The sequence below is a fragment of the Agelaius phoeniceus genome, chromosome 14 (genome assembly GCF_051311805.1).
Source record: "Agelaius phoeniceus isolate bAgePho1 chromosome 14, bAgePho1.hap1, whole genome shotgun sequence".
Lineage (NCBI taxonomy): Eukaryota > Metazoa > Chordata > Aves > Passeriformes > Icteridae > Agelaius > Agelaius phoeniceus.
The window spans coordinates 11,947,400-11,965,677 of record NC_135278.1 but is presented as its reverse complement, the minus strand read 5'-3'; the positions used below and the strand labels follow the sequence as shown (position 1 = coordinate 11,965,677).

Here is an 18,278-nt window from a genome sequence, read left to right as displayed (position 1 = left end):
CCTGGAGCATTTCAGTCTCCCCACCAGATGAATTTGGGCAGAAGCTTGCCAGCAGGGCAGAAATTGCTCTGACAGCATGATAAAAGCTGCTTTATAGCTGAAGCAGTGCTGACACTCCAGAGCCTTTGTCCTCTCTTCTACGTGCCCCAACCCAAAGAGGTGACAAGGACAACTCCTAAGAAGCAAGCAGAAAAACTGCAGTGCAGTCAGGCCCAACTAGGGCAGAGGGAGAATGAAAAGCCAGGTCACAATAGAGCCTCTCTCCCCCACACTCACCTGTCCTCTTTGTTGATCTGATCCCCAAAGCCCACAGTGCTCACAATAGTCAGCTTGAGGTTGACATTGCTCTCCTGCAGGTCATAGGTACTGGATTTCAGCTGGACCCCAGGCTGTGAGTGAGATGCTGGGTCACCTTCAAACTTGGTGTTGAAAAGGGTGTCCATGAGGGTGGACTTACCAAGGCCAGTTTCCCCTATTGGAGAAAAAGAGAGTTGAAACATTCTGTTGAATATTAATATGGGTTGGCCTTTGAGCTTCCAAACATTAACAGGGGTGAAATTGTAGCAGATGAAAGTAGATCTCATGCTCCCAAGGGAGCGTCTGGTAAACAGAAAGCCATGAACAATGGGAGCTCTGTATTCTGGGCAAATTACATTTCACAGTCTAATGGCCATTAATGTCATTAGAAAATAGAGATGAAAAGCAAGAGGTGAAAAGGCGAAGGGGAAAGCATCGTTCAGATCCTGCTTAAACCCACAGCTACACTACAGAAGATGCTGTTTTCATTAAAAAACAGGAGAGGAAATGGGGCTTACTGCCATTTCCAAAAAAAGCTGCTCCAGATCAATGTCTCTAATAAGCAGCCACAGAAATAGCTTCCTTCCATGCAGAAACCCTGAGAGCTGGTTGGATCCCACAGCAAGTTGTGCAGTTGGTTTCTCACAACAAGTTGGACAATCAGCCTTCTACACTGGGATGGGGCATTTTCTGTAATAATCTGGTTTTGTACCCTAGGGGCTACACAAGCTGTAAAATATTGCAAAATCTGCTTCCAGAAGTTCTTCTAGTCAGTATTCTGCTAGTATTCTATCAGTACTGTACTGCTATTTGGATTTCATTTATCAACGGGCAACTATTCCCTTGTCTGGAAGGAAGAGACAAATCCCAGAGACCAGTCTTGAATTTGTTTTAGATACATCCCAGGAAGAATAAAACAAATCCCCTGTGCAAACATTCCACAGGGCAGCCTCCCTTACCAGGCTCTGATAACAGAGCCAGCTCTCTGAGCTCACAGGACCTGACTTCCTACACAGTCTGGTCTGCTGCCTTCTGAGGGCTGCTGTGTTTTGGGGAAACAACAATTTCTGAGCTGCCCAGATGACTTTTGGAGAAACTTCAGGAGCAGCTGAACCCCACCCTCTGTGAAGGCTGCTCCTCCATCCCACTGTGGGACCACAGGCAGACTGTGTCTGGCTGCAAGAGCATTCCCCTCCTTCCTCCAGCCCTCAGCTCCCAACCAAAACAACTTCACCATTTTCCCACTTTGCTCAGAATAAAAGAGCTTCTTATTTTTGTAGGTTTAGACCTCTGTAACAGATCCAAACTTGCATGAAATGCCCAATTCAAGAAAGGGAAACTCCTCCCCATCCTCCCCCGTCCAAATGTCCAAATCTCCAAGCCTCACTCCTGCAGGCAGGCAAATTCCTCTTCTGGCCTCAGAAGGGATTTTCCTCACTCAGAGCTGAAGTACATGGCAGAGCAAGGCAAACACAGAATTATAAAATCACAGAATGGTTTGGGTTGGAAGGAAGATTGTCTAGTTCCAAGCCCCAGATCCCCTGCTCTGGGAGCTGAGCAGTCCCTGATTGCCAGGATGTCATCCAGAGGCAGCAAGATCCATTAATATTTCAAAGTCAGTGTACACCTTGAGCTGCAGAACTGCCTGGGAGCCAGCTGAGAGCTTGTGCTCCATCACCAATCAACTCCAACTACAGCCAGAACACTCACCAGGGCAGTTGCTCTTTGCACCCATCTGGCTTTCAATCCAAAGGGGAGAAGGAGTCAGCAGCAGGAGCTGGTGTGGCTGCAGTCCCTTGTGCCACCTCAATGCATCAGCTGAAGCTACAACAGCTCTGGCCAGAGCAAGGGAGGGGGACCCAGCAAAGCACAAGGTTACCTCTGTCACTGGAAGAATAAGCTGCTCCTACAAGCCCTTCACTGACCTGGAATCTCATTGCCTGGACTTGTCAGGGACCATTGGCCTCCAAAACAGAGCAGGTGCACAAATCAGGCCAGAGCACTGCCATGGTTTGGACAGGGATTTTGAGAGTTAACAGCAACAGCCTGTATGACCTCCCAGGCCGTTCTCAGGGATTCCAGGAAAACAGCAGTGTAAAAACAGACAAAAATCTAAACAGCCTGAGAAGGCTGCAGCATTTCCAAAGCCCCTGCCAAGGGATGGGTGGGACAGAGCAGTGAGCTGGCTGCTTGCCTGTGAATGCCAGGAACCCTGATGGCACATCTCAGCACAGGGGAGCCCCTCAGCCCTGCAGTGCAGGAGCATCACCCCCACACAGTCCTGCAAAGGCTCCTCCTGGGGCACTGCCCCACAGCCTGGCAGGCCCTGGACAGGGTGACAGGGGAGCAGCAGCAGTGACAGGGCAGGGAGCTGCTCTCTGCAGGACACACAAGGTCATCTGTAAACCACACTGACTTCTGGGCTGACAGTAAATCACCTCTCATTTCTGCCTCTCTCCTTTTGGGTGAAAGATGTTCACATGAGGCCAAGTCTATTGTTTAAACACATCCTGAACCTGTTAATAATTGCCTACTTAAATCCATCTCAAGTGTTTTTTCCAGCAGGAGTGACTTTAACTGTCAGGGAAGAAGTGTTTAAGAGATGCAGAACATGCTTCTACACCCCACCTCATGCCAGCAACACAGGGCCAGCAAAGGCAACTTTGAACTCAACCGCTGAGTTTTTCCTTTTGGAAGGGGAAGATCAGAACTGTGGCATTTTTCCACAGGTGGGAGATGCCCATCCAAACACCTTCATGATTAAAACATCCAGGCACTAACATGGCATCTCATGTGAAGCCTGCACTCCCAAATTTACATTGAGCCAGCAGATACCCCTGTCCCTGCACTGTGTAACCCCACTGACCTGACACAGAATTAAAGCCTGCCAGGGAAGGCAGAGTAGAGAGGAAAGACTGTCTCAGCTGAAAGAATGTTAGCACTGACAGAGTGACATGAAATAGTAAAATACTGAAGACACTAATAAAGTGTTCTGCTGTGTTAAATATGAGCAGAGATAGGGAGCAGTGCTATTTTGAAGGCCAAATCGACAGAAGGAAGAATTTTTGAATCTTCTGTGAGTTTCTGCCTCACACAAAGGCAACTTTTTGCTGGCTGAAAGAAGTGAATGGTGCCAACTGCTTCTTGTAAGGACAGGAGTCCAGATGGAACAGATGGTCTGATAAAAAGGACAAGTGGTCTGTGCTTGTTGCAGCCAATGGCACTGGAATCTTCCCCAAAAAACAGGAATGATGAACAGGGATTAAAAGAGGCAGAATTACTTTGAAAAAAAGCAGCAGTGTACACAAACTGAGTGAGAGGCATCCCTGGCAGGGAGATTATTCCCTGATGTCAGGCTTATGGACACATGTGATTTATCTCCAAAACGTACTTAGGGATTATGCAACTTGACAGGGTCTGCTGTCCCAAAACAGGGCAGACAAAGCTCTCTGGGGAGGACAGGGCAGAGAGAGTGACCTTTACTGGTAGAGTTCTGCACCAGGAAGATGTGACAGCAATGGAAAAGCTTGAGTGTTGTACCTTTCATCATGGGATGGAGTTTTGCTGTTAAGACTGACAATTTTCAAGGACATTTAAAAAAAATGGCCAGAGCCACCACTGCAGGTTCTGGACAGGCAGCAGCCCTACATCAGTGCTCAGAAAGCACCAAACACTCTTCATGCCCAACAGCCTGGCTGTGCTGGGCTCCCCACACAGCCTCTCCTTCTCCTGAGACGTTCCCTGCTCCAACTCCACGTGCACGTGGTACCTTCACTGCTCTGGGGAAGCCTCACCAAATCCCACAGTGATGGAACAGTGGTGGCACCACTTGCAAACCTACAGCTGGGACAAGCTCCTAACTCCCCAAACCAAGACAGGCATCTTCCTGCTGAATGAACTGTCATGGCTTCTTCTCACAGAACTTTTAGCATCCTAAGCAGCTGCAGCAGTGAGCTGAATTATGCACCACAAAAGCTGTACCTCCTTCTTTTGTGCCTGGAAATTTCATTTGCTTTTCCCTAGCATGTGCTAAGTGAAACAAGCAACTGCTCACTGCCTCCCTTTCCCACAACACTCAGGATTTAAGAGGCCCCAATCACATCATCATCAATCGACTCTGTGGGAGGACAGAGGAGTCCTTGGAGTATTTCCCTGTTCAAAGGCAGGAGCAGCTTTCACAAGAGCTTCCTTTCATGAGAGAGCAGCACCTGCCCCTCACAAGATTAACAACCGTGGCTCCAGATATCAAATAATTCAATTTTAAAGAAAATGTATATGCATGCACAGCCTTTTCATGTGTAGAAATGGGAGGTAATCCAATGTAGCAGGTTTGCTGAGACAAGCCCTGAGGCAACTCAGACTGATAAGGCCATCTCTCAAGGAGAGAGGGGAAAATGGTTTGTTCCATGTGACAGGCAGGCAGAGACACCACACAATTCCCCACAGCCAGGCAAAGGCTGGGCTGCAGGGGCAAGGAGGGCAACAAGGGCTCACAAAATACACTGAAACAGCAGCTCAGGGGAGCACCCAGCTCCTGGTGTCCACCCCAGGGCACTGGGCAGGAGAAGGCTGAGGCTGAGGAGACAGATGGATTTTTGATTAGAGAAACTGTTCTCTCCTCAGCTGGGTGCACCAGTGACCACAGAAACAAGCACTGGGCAATTTCCAGGCTGTACAGCTCATCACCCCAGAGAGCTGCCTGCTGGAGAGCACCAGGAATCCTGTGCACATCCCTCCCTCCCTCCCTCCCTCCCCAGGGTGAGAGCCCTGCACATCACAGGCTCACTCCTTTGGAGAGACAGACCTCAAACAGTCCTGGGGGAGAGAGAAGTATTTCTGCCACAAAACAGCCTTTCTCATTGCACTGAATAGGCCAGTTAGAACAAATTCCCTGCAAATCCTGGGAGAGAGGAAGAAGCAAAATCCTGCTTAAATTGGGATACTAGTTTAATGCAACTACAATCCACCCTGGCAAAAACTGAGAAAGTTTACATCAAAAACCAGCAGCCTGTTCCTCCTCTTTTCCCCCTATCTCACTGAGCAATACAGTCAGCACAGAAAGTCCCAGCCATTAAACACTTCTCTAGCCTTTGCACTGAACTAAGAGACAACTAAAAATTTATCATGCAAGGTTTAGGAAGAAAATGGTGCTGAGAAATAAAAGAGCAGAGAAACCATCTGCAACCCCTAACATCTAATGAGAGGTTTTCTCATTCATTCTAGCTTTGGCTCTAGGCTCACAGGGGAGACAGCTTTCAGCATGGGAAGAGCTAAAAACTGCTCCACTCTGGACATGCTGCTGAGAGTCATTTCTGAAGCTTTCCTTGGCTTCTCCAGCAAGAGCTGCAGGAATCAGTGGCTCAGATCCAGTATGACAAAGAGTAGAATTATCACTGGATTTTTCCTCCAACAGATGCCACACACAGCTGAAAAAATGGGGGGAAAGAAGTCCCTTTCTGTCATGCTTAGTGGGCTGTCTACAGGATCCTCATCCAATCTTCATTTGCTTCCTTGTTCTTTCAACTTTTCATCCCAAACTCTGCTGTACAAGTGAAATCCCACAGAATAAATGACAGATGAACACTGGGAATTTTTGGTTTTTATTCTCCAGCATGTTTAAGTGTGGGGGTAAAGATTTGCAAATCTTTTTCTAATGAAGTTTATTATATTTTTCTATAAAGTTTCTTTATTTCAAGATTGTGTTATTAATATTAATAAAAAAACTGACATTAGTAACTAATGTACATTTATCTTGGCGAGTCCTTGCTATTCACCTCAACAAGTGATTAATGTATTCAATTTCTGCCCTGCAAAGAAGAAAGCACAGGCATTCAACTCCTCTCCACACATCAAAGTGAAGATATAACTACAGGAGGCACCCACTGCTATACCTAGAACTTGTAAAAAAAAACATTGCAGCCCAGTAAGTGGAAAAGGAAACAGTTTTAGACTTCAGTCCTGGGGACGGGAGTTTCCTTAGGTCATATCACATTCATGTACTGTGGAAATCACCCAGAGACTCAGCCTGACAGTGACCTCCACTTGTCAGCAAAGTTTATCATCTCAGGGGAATGTAAGATGTGGCTGTAAGGAAAACTGTCTTCTCAGCTCCATTTAACAGGGCTCAGCTCTCCTCTCCTTGCTCCACTACTCTCGTTTCAGACTTAACCCTGTTGTGGGCAAACACCAGGTCCATCCCAAGAGCTGCATCTCTCATGGGAGGGGACAGAAAACTCTGTGTGGATGCAGGGCTGCCCAGCAGCTGAGTCCCCAGGAGATATCCCCAGCTGCTGCTCTGCCCCTGCACACAGGCACTGCTGGGATCATCTACAGCCATGGCCATACAGCCTCCTGCTTCCCAGGGCAGGGCATCAGCAGCAAACCCATCAATGATTAATTCACCATTTTTAACTTCCTAATTAACCTTCCTAAAGTATGGTACCAAAGCCATACAGGGTTTTACTTCTGTTACCTAAGAGAAGGGATTATTTGGGATCTTAACCCTGTGAGATGGGCTGCAGGGACAGACACCAAGTCCTGCTACAGTGCCAGGCCCCAGCTGTGATCCACACCACATGGAAGCTTGGATTATTGTCAGAAGAGTTAAGGCTTGGCCAGACACTATCTTAATTCAAATATGCACAGAAGGGAGGAGAAAAAAATAGCTTTTAGTGATTTAAGAGAAGCATGATTAGTATTTTGTTAAAATAACTATAATAATAATTCAATACTAAACCAAACAAGACCTCATGACAAAGTACTCTGGCATGAGTACTTATTTTCTTTTAAAAATGTGAAATTCAAACATATAAGGAAAAGAAAGATCATAATAACAGCCTGTGATTTTAGGCATTTTATTTCACTGCTTTGTAAAAACCCATACTGCAGAACCCCAGTAGGGATTTCCCAGAGCACCAGAAAATCTTGTTACTGAAAATAGAACAGTTGGGGAAATTGAAATCAAAGCTACCTTGTTAGTGCTGTAAGCTATGAGCTACATCCAGCTGCAGAAAACTTTTCAGCAAGAGAACTTCCCAAAATGGAAATACTCACCCACACACAGGATGTTGAAACAAAACCCATGATTAACTGACTTATTAACCAGCTGGTCAGGCAAACTATCAAATCCCACGTGTCCAGAGAGCGGGACAGTGCGACAGCCTTCACCCTGAAATACAATGAAATACTTGTGTCACTTTCAAGCAAAATACACTTCTCTGTATAAACCCCTACGACCTCCCAAGTGGAATCAATTGCACAGTCCAAGCAGAGATTTGCACAGATCTATCAATCATGTCAGCATGCTTCACTCCTCTCTAAAACAATTCCAGGAGGCACAAATAGAACATTTCATTTGTCAAATGTTTGAAGGTAGCCGAGACAGAATAACACTAAATTGTGCAAAACGTGTACACAAACACAGCTGCTGAAATGGTGAAAAACACTTGTTTCTTCAAAAAATATGCAGAAACTCAAGTCTCACCTTATACTGAAAACAAAAAGAATCCTGTGTGCAAAGCAATGTATTAATGACACCTCCTACAAGCCTATTACCATTCACTTTATGTGAATTGGAACTCACATGTAATTCCCATTCACAGCTGCAATTATAGAAATCAGGGAAACTGCACCTACAGGAAAACCAAGCAGAGTGTCCAGAACTGAGCTGCTCACAACCCCACAGGCCTGAAGGAGCCTGCAAAGAGGGTTTGGGAGTGGAGGTACTCAAACCTCCTGCTGGGAGCAAGGGCTGCTCCTGCCCAGGCACCCAAAGGACTCCCTGAGGAGCTGCTCCTGCACTCTGCTCTCTCCTGTGCTCAACACCACCAACCTGGTCTCCACAGCCCAGCAGAACACGGGGTGCTCCATGCCCAGAACAGCCGTGGGCTTTGGGAGGGGGTGAGGAATGTTCACCTGGCCAGTCTGTGCCAAGGCAGCCAACCCTGCCCAGCCAAGAGGAAAACACAACACACAGAGGCTCAGCCTCAGAAATGGCACCAGACAAAATGAGGAGCCCGTGCTGCACCCCTGTATTGGTGTGTACTGCAGAGCTGTCCTCCTGCAGCCCCAAAAAGGTATTTCCCTCTCTGAAGCAAAGACTCTTCTTAAAAATGGATTTTAGTGTGAAAATCAGAAAATTCCCCTCCAGCCTTCCATCAATTTGCAAAAAATACTACAGCCAAAAGGCAGTAGTTTATAGGGTGTGATTTTGAATTTATTCATTCACAATCATTCTTTCACATATCTTGAAAGCCTGTTTATAGGGACAGGAGTACTGGTTTTCCCTCTTCTGCTAATGGCACTGGTATTTTAGGCTGGGAAAACATCCCCAAGGAGTACATTTACTACAGTAGCCTGTCAGTATGTTTTCTTGTCATGTTACTGTTTTGCTGTTGTGGGTTTGGAATGTTTTTTTTTTTCAGATATGAGGCTCCAAATACACTTCAATAATTAACCACATTTACCAGCCTGAGATGTGTAAATATGTTTCCCCTTAGCCATATTTTGTGTATTAGTCTGACTCTTCTTGACAAGATGTTCACCAAATATGGCACTTCATTAATTCCTGAGCACCTTCCCTCCCAATGACATGTTCATGAGGAAGGCACTCAGGCTGCCCAGCAGATTCTGGTTTTGCCTACTGACAATGCAGCTGTGAGGCCCAGTAATGCAGAACCAGCTAAAGCAGAAGAAAGTGAGAGTGTCAGACACACAGATTTTGTGACTCAAACCCTCCTAAACTGCATTCACCCAAACAAAACCCCAGCCCTGGGGAATCTCATGGCAGTGTTGGATCTGCAGTGACAGCCCCAGGTCCTGGTGAAGAACAGAGGGAGGGACAGAGCCCACAAAGGTGCGAGAGAGAACGACCCGAGACACCTCCTGGGGAAGGAGAAATATCAAGTGTATTTGAAATACCCAGCCCTAAAACCACACCACTGGAAGACTGTTTGAACACTACTCTCCCCAGGAAGCGTGGGCAGGAGTGTGGGCTCTCATTAAGAACAAATCATCCCCTCATCCCTAAATATAAGTGTGATCCAGATGGAACAAAATAAATTGTGGAAGTTAAACCATTCTCAGCTAAGAGGAGGCATTTGCCATCACACAGAATTCAGCATGCAAGTCATTTCCTGTAGGTTCTTTTTCTAGTCACCTGTGGTTTTACAATGCAGCTAAACCACAGTTCACATCTGGTACAGGCCAGGAAACAACTACTGCAAAATGGGATTTCCAGTCACAGCAGCTAAGCCTCCATGTTAAGTACACAGCCATGAGGTAGATTGTGCTACTCTGCCTAAAAATCTACAGCCTCCTTGGCCAAGGCATCAAGAGACTGGATGCAGTGGGAAAAAAAAAAAAAAAAAAGAAATAACATTTTAAGATCAGCCTGGTTTTGACACTCATCAGAAAGCTGACAGTAATTACCAAACCAGTGGAGAGAAAAGAAACATTTTCTGTGTGATCCACCAAGAAACAGTGCAAGTCACCAGTCTTCGAGCACCAAGTGGTGTCTCTGTACAGGAGCACTGCTATATATAAACAGCACCACCATAAACAACATATGAACACACTGATTAGTCATCCTGGGTGTATATTAAATGTAGGTTTGGATCCCCTTGTTCAACACTGAAGGAGAATAAGTTAAGCTTATAAGCTTTTTGCTGATAAGGTGTTCAAGACGGTCTTCCATCATTCATCCAAACCAGATCAAATTTAAAACATATAAAGAGGTACCAACAAGTTAAGCAAAGTTTAACTACTGCATGCCTGAAGGCTTTTTCCAGGAGCATCAGTGAGTGCTGGATGGCTGAGAGTCCTTTGTGCTGTCTATTTTAAGGTTACATCTTCTTGGAATGAAGACAAAGATGGAATCTCTGGAAAGCCAGTGTGAACACTGGCACCACACCAAGATACCAGATGCCTTTTTTTCCCCACACACACAGAGTGCCCCCTGCCTAGACAGAAGGGGCTCTTGTTGCTTGGGAGGAAGTAAAGCGTGTTTGTCACAAACAAGATTAAAAAAACAAAAAGAGCAACACATTCTCTTGCTGTATTACCAGGCAGGGCTATTGCAGAGTGAAAGTAAGGAGAGTAAGGAGCGGCCACTTGGATAAGCTATTTTACTTTTTCCCTTCTTAGAAGGATTTATAAAGCCTTTTGTAAGGGCTTCTCCATGCCACAGAAGCCACCACCACCTACTCTAATTCTTACAGGAAACTATCAGAATCGTATGGAAAATACAAAGATGTTATAATGAATGGTCCCAAGCCTGAAAGCACCATCCATTAACCATCAGTTTACATAAAAGGGGCAAGTTTTAGTCTTCAGGTGTTTCAATCACTCCAGGGTCCCTGGGATGAAAATACGATTAGAGGGAAATCTTGCTGAATGCACAACTGTGCCCTGATCTGCTTAGCAGGACAAGCAGGTACAGCACTGTCACCTCCTGTCCCCAGAGCCCTGAGAAGCCACTGCCTCTTTGTGGAGCTAAAGCACAGGCAATGGGGCTGCTCACTGCAAATGTCAACACTGCACATTTGGGACTGTGTCTGTGCCCAGGTCTAAAGGAATGATGAGAAAGAATTCCATGGCAAAGGCAAGGCCTCCACTTGGTGATATTCAGGCAGAGCACAGCAAAGAAAATAAAGAATGTTACAGCTCTGAACCCAAGGGATCCAGCGTCCAAATGAGGCCCACACAGCACAAAACTGCTCTCAGAGGTTGCAGAACAATATTTCATCAGTTGAGTGTTTCTGTTTAGGACACTGACAACTGACACTTAGTACTTCTCACACAATTTCTCACCTCTTCCCACTTCAAACCCTGAGGCCTTGGAGACTCCCTTAAAAAGATTTCCAGACTGCCACAACCAACACAGCAGCACCATCCTGCAACAAAACCAAATAAAGCAACACTCACAGAGCTCCACCACTGCTGCCAGGGCTCACAGCAGCCACCTCCTGCCCCTCTGCTGCCCTTAATGCTGAAACCTGGGGCTCAACCCCAAACCTGAGACAACTCTTGCACAAGAAGTGAAATGGCAAAGCAAGGCAGAACCTGAACTCAGGTTTCCACACCACAGTTTTTCACATTGTCTTTAAGCCAGAACAACATCAGATCCCTTCTCGTGACCTTGGAGTTATGGCATTCACTTCCCCAGACTGCATTTGGTTCTGATTAAACAGCAAATTAGAGCAACACTTGTACCAATTATTTCTCACTTGTACAAGTATGTAATTCTCCTATGTAATGAAAGAATTATCCAGCAGACAGTGTAAACATCCTCTACCCTCTATGAGATAAATGTAAATCAGGAATGTAAAGTCTAGATAAAGACTTTGTTATTTTTCCTTGCTCAGCTGATAAAAGATCATCGAGAACATAAAACACCAGAAAAGTGGGAGGGAAATAGTTTTGAATCAGGCCCCATGGAGAGCAAGAAGTGTCTCACCAAAGGTCCTGACCATCAACCACCCTCTCCAGACCCACTGCATCACTCAGCCATTCAACATTCACAAACAGTCAAGTGCTTCCGAAATCTCAAATTCTGACAGTCTTAAGATTACTTAAAGAAGATTACACTTCTTTATGCCCCTGACAAAAGGCTGCAGAAATGCCATGCAGTTTGGATACATTCCCAGGAGCAGTCAGCAGTTAGAAGATACATATCACTATCAGCAGTCTCAATCATGTTTCTGACCTCTGCTGGATACGGGGAGCTGGACAGTGCCTGGCAAGAGGCTCCTGTGCCCCCATCCTCCCCGCTGGCAGAGGACAGAAGGGACTCAGCTTGGTGGTGACAAGGCCACCCTGCCCACCTGGGGAGAAGGGGGTTTCACTGACTATCCCTGCAGTGAGTGTGGGCTTGATCAAGGGTTCTCTGGGACAATGGCAGGGTGGTTATTCCAGCTCCTCCCCAGACCCAGACCCAGCTCTCACACCTTCAACCCTGTTGGCACACACAGAGCCCTCTGCACCACCAGGACATTACTGCTCCACAAACCAGACATGACCAGATGCCCAAGACCTTGGCTGACAAGTTATCTGTTTGTAAAAGGACTAATTTCAAGTCTGTCTGACAGCCAGCTTTCCCTTTTGCCTCCAAAGCAAGGCTGTGTAGAACCATAAATTCATTCCAGGCCACAAGCAGATGTCTCAAACTCCTGTACATTATCTTAGGAAAGCATAACACTCAATTTCTCTAAAAGACAGGGGAGCAACTGAGTCACTTTACATATTTTGGCAGTCACATACAAGGCAATGGGTATGTCCAGGAGGAAATAACATCACAAACTGGCAAGGAATGGCTACATCTACCCGTTCAGCAAGATTAGGACCATGCTAAAACATACTGCTTTGAAGACAAAACTGGAAAGCATTCACCTCAACTATTACTTCTGTATTAACACACGGACATGAAAGTTGGAAGCCCATCAAACCACAGACAAAACCTTTCCACATGCAAACGCGTTACAGATGCCTCCTTAACATGTCTCTGACAAGCGCAGAGGTGGCTCAACTCCCTCTGCTCCTCTTCTGGATAATTCTCCGCACACACACAGGGATCTTGTGCCGCGCTAGGCAGGCGGGCGAGCCCGGCAGCGGCCGGTGGCACGACCGGGGACCCTCGGGGACAAAGCGCAGCGGGGACACGGGGCTGGTGTTTGGCTCCCGCAGCTCCTCCGCGGGACACGGAGCCAGACCGGAGAGCTCCCTTTTCCGCATCACCGAGCACGGGCTGAGGGTTTCTCTGGGAGGAGAGCAGCATCCTCGGAGAGGCAGGGATGCCATTGCCGTGCCGAGGGGCGCCCAGCCCTGGGTAAGGGATGCACGGCCCGGCCTCCCCAGCGCTGCAGCCCGGCCGGCGCGGCAGGTCCGGCCGTAGCCGGGCCGGGCCCGGGGCACCGGCGGGGCAGGACCCCCGGCCCGCCGCGCTGCGGGCAGCCCAAGGTCGCCGGGCCGGGCTGCAGCGGGGGGGACCGCAACATCCTCTACCCCAGGTAACCCCAGCTCCCCTCGGGTCGGCCCCCAAAGCCCGACCCTCCGGGAGCCGCCGCCGCCGCCGCTCCGAACCGATTCTCGGAACCCGCGGGAGGCCCAGGCCGGTGTCCTCGCAGCCCGCCCGGCGCCCCCTGATCCGGCCCCACCGCCGCGGCCATGCCCGGCTCTCCCGCCCGCCGCCCCGGCACTGCCCGCTGCCGGCCCCCGCTGCCGGCCCCCCGCCCCGGTACCGCCCGGCCCCCGCGGTTCGGCGGCCCCGCGCCCACCCGCACCTGCCGCGCCACCTCGGCCGCCGCCATCGCTGCCCGCCCGCCGCACGTTCCGCCCCGGCCTGCGGGCGGCTCCGGGCGCGCCCACCGCGGCACCGCGCGGGGGGGCCCCGCCGCGCCCCCGAGCCCGCCCTGCCCGCGCTGCCCGCCCCGCCCCGCCGCCTCCCCGCCCTGCTCGGCCCCACCGGTCCCGCCGGTCCCGCCGCCTCTGCCGCCGCGTTCTGTGAGGAGCGGGGCCGCCGGTCCCTCCCCGCAGCAGCCTGCGATGGTGCAGCCCGGGCTGCGGGCGGGGCGGGCGGAGGTTTGGGGCGGCGGCTGAGGGGCCAGGCGAGCGCCGAGCCCCGGCCAGGGGTCCCGAGCCCCGGCCCACCAGGCCCTCCGCCTGCCCCGCGCGCTGCTCGCTCCCAGCGCGGGGAGCTGTTCCCCGCTGCCTCCTCGGGCAGGCCCGGGGGGACCCGCCCCGTTGCCCTGCGGCCCCTTCGGTGACATGGGCCGGGGCCGAGCCGTGCAGCCCCGAGGCTGTGCTGGGGTTCGCCGTTCGGGTCCCCCAGGCTCAGCAGATAAGCTGCTGTTTCAAGCGGGATGTCCGTGCGGTTCGCACTCGCCCTGCCCCAGGTCCCAGGACGGTTCGGGCCCCGGCCGAGTGCGGCTGGGCCCGGTTCCCTCCTGTGGCACCGCCGCTCCTGCCCGGCCCCGCTCGGCCCGGCGGTGCAGCCTCAGCTCCCGGCCTGTCTGAGCACAGCTGCAGCTTCGAGGCTGTAGCTGGTGCCGCTTGGGTTTCCCTTCATTTGATGGCAGCACAAGCACCAAACGAGGCTGAGGGAGAGGAAACTCAGCCCTTCCCCAAAGTAACTTTCCTGGCCCCTTGACTCCCGAGGTTGTCACCCTGATTTTATCATGGTCAGAGCTCACCAGTGAGTCCGGTCCTTAATGCAGGCATGACCACAGTGGCCCTGAATGGGAGGCTTGCTTTGCTCATTAATGCCTTCATACCCCAAGCTCGTTATTTCCCTCCTTGTTTTCCCCGGATGCCACCCAAGTGTTTTCAACTGTTCACCAGGATCGCATGGCTGTGTGGTTCAAGTTTTCTGCCTCCCTGAGCCCACAGAAGCCACCAAAACCCAGTGACAAAATCAGGCAGCTCCAGAAAGGGAACAAGGGGGCAATTATGATTTTACCACCAGTTGTTTGGGGTTTGAGACTACGCCAACTCCCCACACATCCCAGAAAAACTGGTCCAAGTGGTTGGAAAAAGGCAAAGGCCCTCAAGGCTGACGACCAGCTCAGGGCAAGTCAGAGCAGGGCTAAAGCTTAGGGCACGCAAAGAAAAAAGCTTCAAGGGGCTGTTGTGGCTTTTAGCTGCCTGACCAGCTGCAAAACCACCTGGTGACAGTTCAGCCAGGGGTGTGTCAGAGCAGTCATGGATAAGAAACTTCTGGAGAGAAACTTCTGAGAGCTTTTGGGGCAGAAGAATTAGTCCTGATAGATAACAAAATTAGGGTACAGACTACTGGCTGCAGCTGCCAGCAACATCAGGCATGGGCTGTGCTACAAAGGGGATTATGGCAAGAGGAAGACCAAATTATCAGTGGGATGAAACAGTGGGTGGCAAGGAGCCAAACAGTGTCCCAGGCTGGGCTTCCCTTACATCAGAGAAGCCCATCAGCCACTGGGACATGGGCTCAGGGGGCAGTAACCTGGGCCTTCCTGAGCACAGCATCAAGGAGAAGCATTGCAGCCATGGGGGGCTGCTTCAGGGGGCTGTAAGGCAATTGCTTCAGTGAGACAACCTTGGGGTGCTGCTGGGGTCAGAGGAAGTGTCCCGGGACCAGTGTCATGGATTTACACACACCAGACAATGTAACAGGGTCTGACCCTTCGAAGAATGCTGGGTTCAAGTGAATGTTTCCAATGAGTCTTTTGTTAGTTCTTTGGTTACAGCTTAGGCTGGTGCTTCCAGAGAGGAACCCCAACCCCAATTCACACCTCTCACTTATACCCCTGATACTCATTACTCAATCCACATCAATCACTAAGTTCTGGTTGGCAGTATCTTGATTTCTTGCTGGATTTCACTGGAGCTGGGCTGGCTGCCTTCTGATGTTACCTTATTCTCCTGTGATAGTCTCCTTAGCCCTTATCATCTCCATTCTGCTCATATCTGCTGCATTCCAAGAGTTTTTTGTTAGCAGCATCATTTTATCAGAAGTTTATGTCTGGTCAGCTCTTACAGCTCAAGGCTTTGGCTGCTTCAGGTGCTAATGCTGAGCCAGCAGTGCTAAACGAGAGCGTTCAGGCAGGAGAACATAGTTCAGCAATTTCTGCTGTAGCGTCAGCACTGAGCTGCCCAGGACCCCCGTGCCTCTGTCCGGTCCTGCGGTTCTGCACGCTCCCTGTATTCCCTCTCCCTCCTTGTATTCCTACACTTTCCCTGTATTCCCACACGCTCCCTGTATTCCCACATGTTCCCTTATTCCTGCACGTTCCCTTTATTCCCGCACGCTCCCTCTATTCCCGCTCCTTCCTTGTATTCCCGCACGTTCCCTGTATCCGTACCCGTTCCCGCAGCCCGGAGCGCTCGCTCGGTGCCGGCTCGGGAGGGTGGCGGTCCGTGGGGGCAGAGCCGGCCGTGCTCCAGCCGTGCCTCACGGACACAGCGTGAGCGAGCAAAGGTCACCGCACCGCCCCGCCGCCGCCATGCCCCGCCGCCGTGCGGATCGGTTCCTCCTTCGCCCGGGACCGGCAGGGGAAGCGCGGGCTGAGTGCCGGGCAGCGTGAGCCGTGCCCTGCTGGGGACAGCCCTGCAAGAGGCACCGCCATGGCCCGGCAGGAGCGGGAGAAGGGCGAGGCAGAGCAGAAGGTGGCTGGCATCTCCGGGAGGTTCTCCTTCCTGGATGGCGCCCAGCCCCGAGCGGGCGGCCCGGCCCGCAGCTCCCATCTCTGGCCAGCCACGCTGGAGCATTTCCATACGCTACAGAAGACGGACACCAACAAAAGCATCAACTGGGGCAGGCACAGCCTGGGGAGCTGGGGTAGGACTTCAGGCAGGTTCTCCGTTAGCCCCAGCAGTACCCGGAGGAAGGAGCTGAAGGAAATCCTCCTGCAGAGCAACAGTCCTGGCAGCACCATGCGGTTTGCCACTGCCCAGAAGACATCCAGCAGCAGCAGTGTTCAGCTGCACCAAGAGCAGAAGCCTGAGCAGAGCCCTGATCTGCTGCCCCTTGTCCTTGACCCCCTGGAGCACGCGTGGCTGCTGACGGTGGCCGAGGGTGATGCGGACAGCATCATCAAGCTGCTGGACCTGGATCCCAGCCTGCTGACCAGGAGAGACTTTGTGACAGGCTTCACCGCTCTCCACTGGCTTGCCAAGCATGGCCACCATGAAAGCTTCATCCAGGTGATCTCCCACGCCCAGAAGAAAGGCTACCCTGTCAACATGAACATCCCCACAGCCAGCGGCGGGCTCACCCCTTTGCACCTGGCTGCCTTGCAGGGACACGAGGTGCTCATCAAGGTGCTGGTGGGAGCTTACGGGGCAGACACCACCTGCAGGGACCACAACGGGCGCAAGGCTTGGCAGTACCTGCCAGCACACACCTCCAGGGACCTGAAGGAGCTGGCAGGGGCCTTGGAGGAGGACTTGGTCCAGCTGCACTCTCACAACACCAACAACAACTGTAAGTCATCCAGAGAGGCTGGGGCAGGGCAGGACTGTGTGGACTCTGGGGCTGAGGGAAAAGCTGCCCAGCACTCCTGGGGCCTGTCGACCCTGCGAGGCTTTGTTAGACAGGCCTTTGCTTTCTTCCATGAGCGCTGAAGCTCTCCTGGCTCCATTCACCAGTAAACCCATGCTGGATAGCAGCTGGAAAAGCCTGCAGGGAGCTGAGAACTTGGCTACTCAAAATCCTACCCAAGTGGGGGTTAAGCCATGGCACCTTGGCCACCCTGGGTCTTGTGGTCTTTTGGGGCTACTCCAGTGTGTGTGTGGAGCACCATGGCCATTGGGAGCAGTACCTTGGGACAGCCCTTCCAAAAAAGCCTGTCTGCAGATGGGTTTGTGCCCTGTGCCCCTGTGGATGGGGACTCCTTGCTGCATCCCAGCAGATTGCCATGGTTGGGGTTCACGTGTCAGCTGTGCTGTGGGGAGCTGCTCCAACACCCTGCATGCCCACAGGAGGATGCTGACCCACCATGTGTGGATCTCATGCTGCAAACACCTTCCAGCTCCCTGTGAGATCTCCTGATCTCTGCCATAGGCACCTTCTCTGGGTTGGTGTTTGTTTATGACAGCTGATTATAAAGTGATTCTCAGTAGAGTAAGAGCTAAGGGCCCTGTTAGAAGAGTTCAGGCCAAGAGAAGCCTTTCAAACTGCAAAACAACTCACACTGGCAGCCCTTCCCTTGAGATCTCCATCCCAGGAAGACTGAAATGCTCAACCTCATTAGGAATGGGGGCCAGAGCAAAGGAGGCAGGAAGGACACAACGGGGGCAGCATGTGGTGGCTGCTGTGGGGATTAGAGTTCAGGAACAGCTCTGGAGAGATGATTCATCCTCAAAAACTGTGGAAAAGGTATGTGAAGGCTGTGAGATTGAGATTATTTTTATTGCTACTGAAGTCATGCTCAAAAATGAAACTGATGAACATTGCTGCAGCAGTGCAACAGTGCATGTATGTCTGAGTCACTGCATTAAAAGGGCAAAGCCTC

The 18,278-nt window shown here is 50.8% G+C and overlaps 2 protein-coding genes across 2 annotated transcripts in view; one reads left to right on the top strand and one right to left on the bottom strand.

Annotated features, from left to right (window-relative positions):
* Positions 1 to 13,724, bottom strand: part of SEPTIN6 (septin 6) — a 26,428-nt gene extending 12,704 nt beyond the window's left edge. Inside the window, exons 1-3 of the mRNA XM_077186021.1 lie at positions 13,575 to 13,724; positions 7,351 to 7,465; positions 277 to 472 (exon numbers count right to left, since the gene is read on the bottom strand). Of these exons, the coding sequence (XP_077042136.1) occupies positions 277 to 472; positions 7,351 to 7,465; positions 13,575 to 13,601 (338 nt within the window). The 5' untranslated portion in view covers positions 13,602 to 13,724. The remainder of the gene's footprint in view (positions 1 to 276; positions 473 to 7,350; positions 7,466 to 13,574) is intronic.
* SOWAHD (sosondowah ankyrin repeat domain family member D) lies at positions 13,687 to 18,278 on the top strand. The gene has a single exon (XM_054641619.2). The coding sequence runs from the start codon at positions 16,390 to 16,392 to the stop codon at positions 17,386 to 17,388; it is 999 nt and encodes a 332-aa protein (XP_054497594.2). The 5' UTR covers positions 13,687 to 16,389; the 3' UTR covers positions 17,389 to 18,278.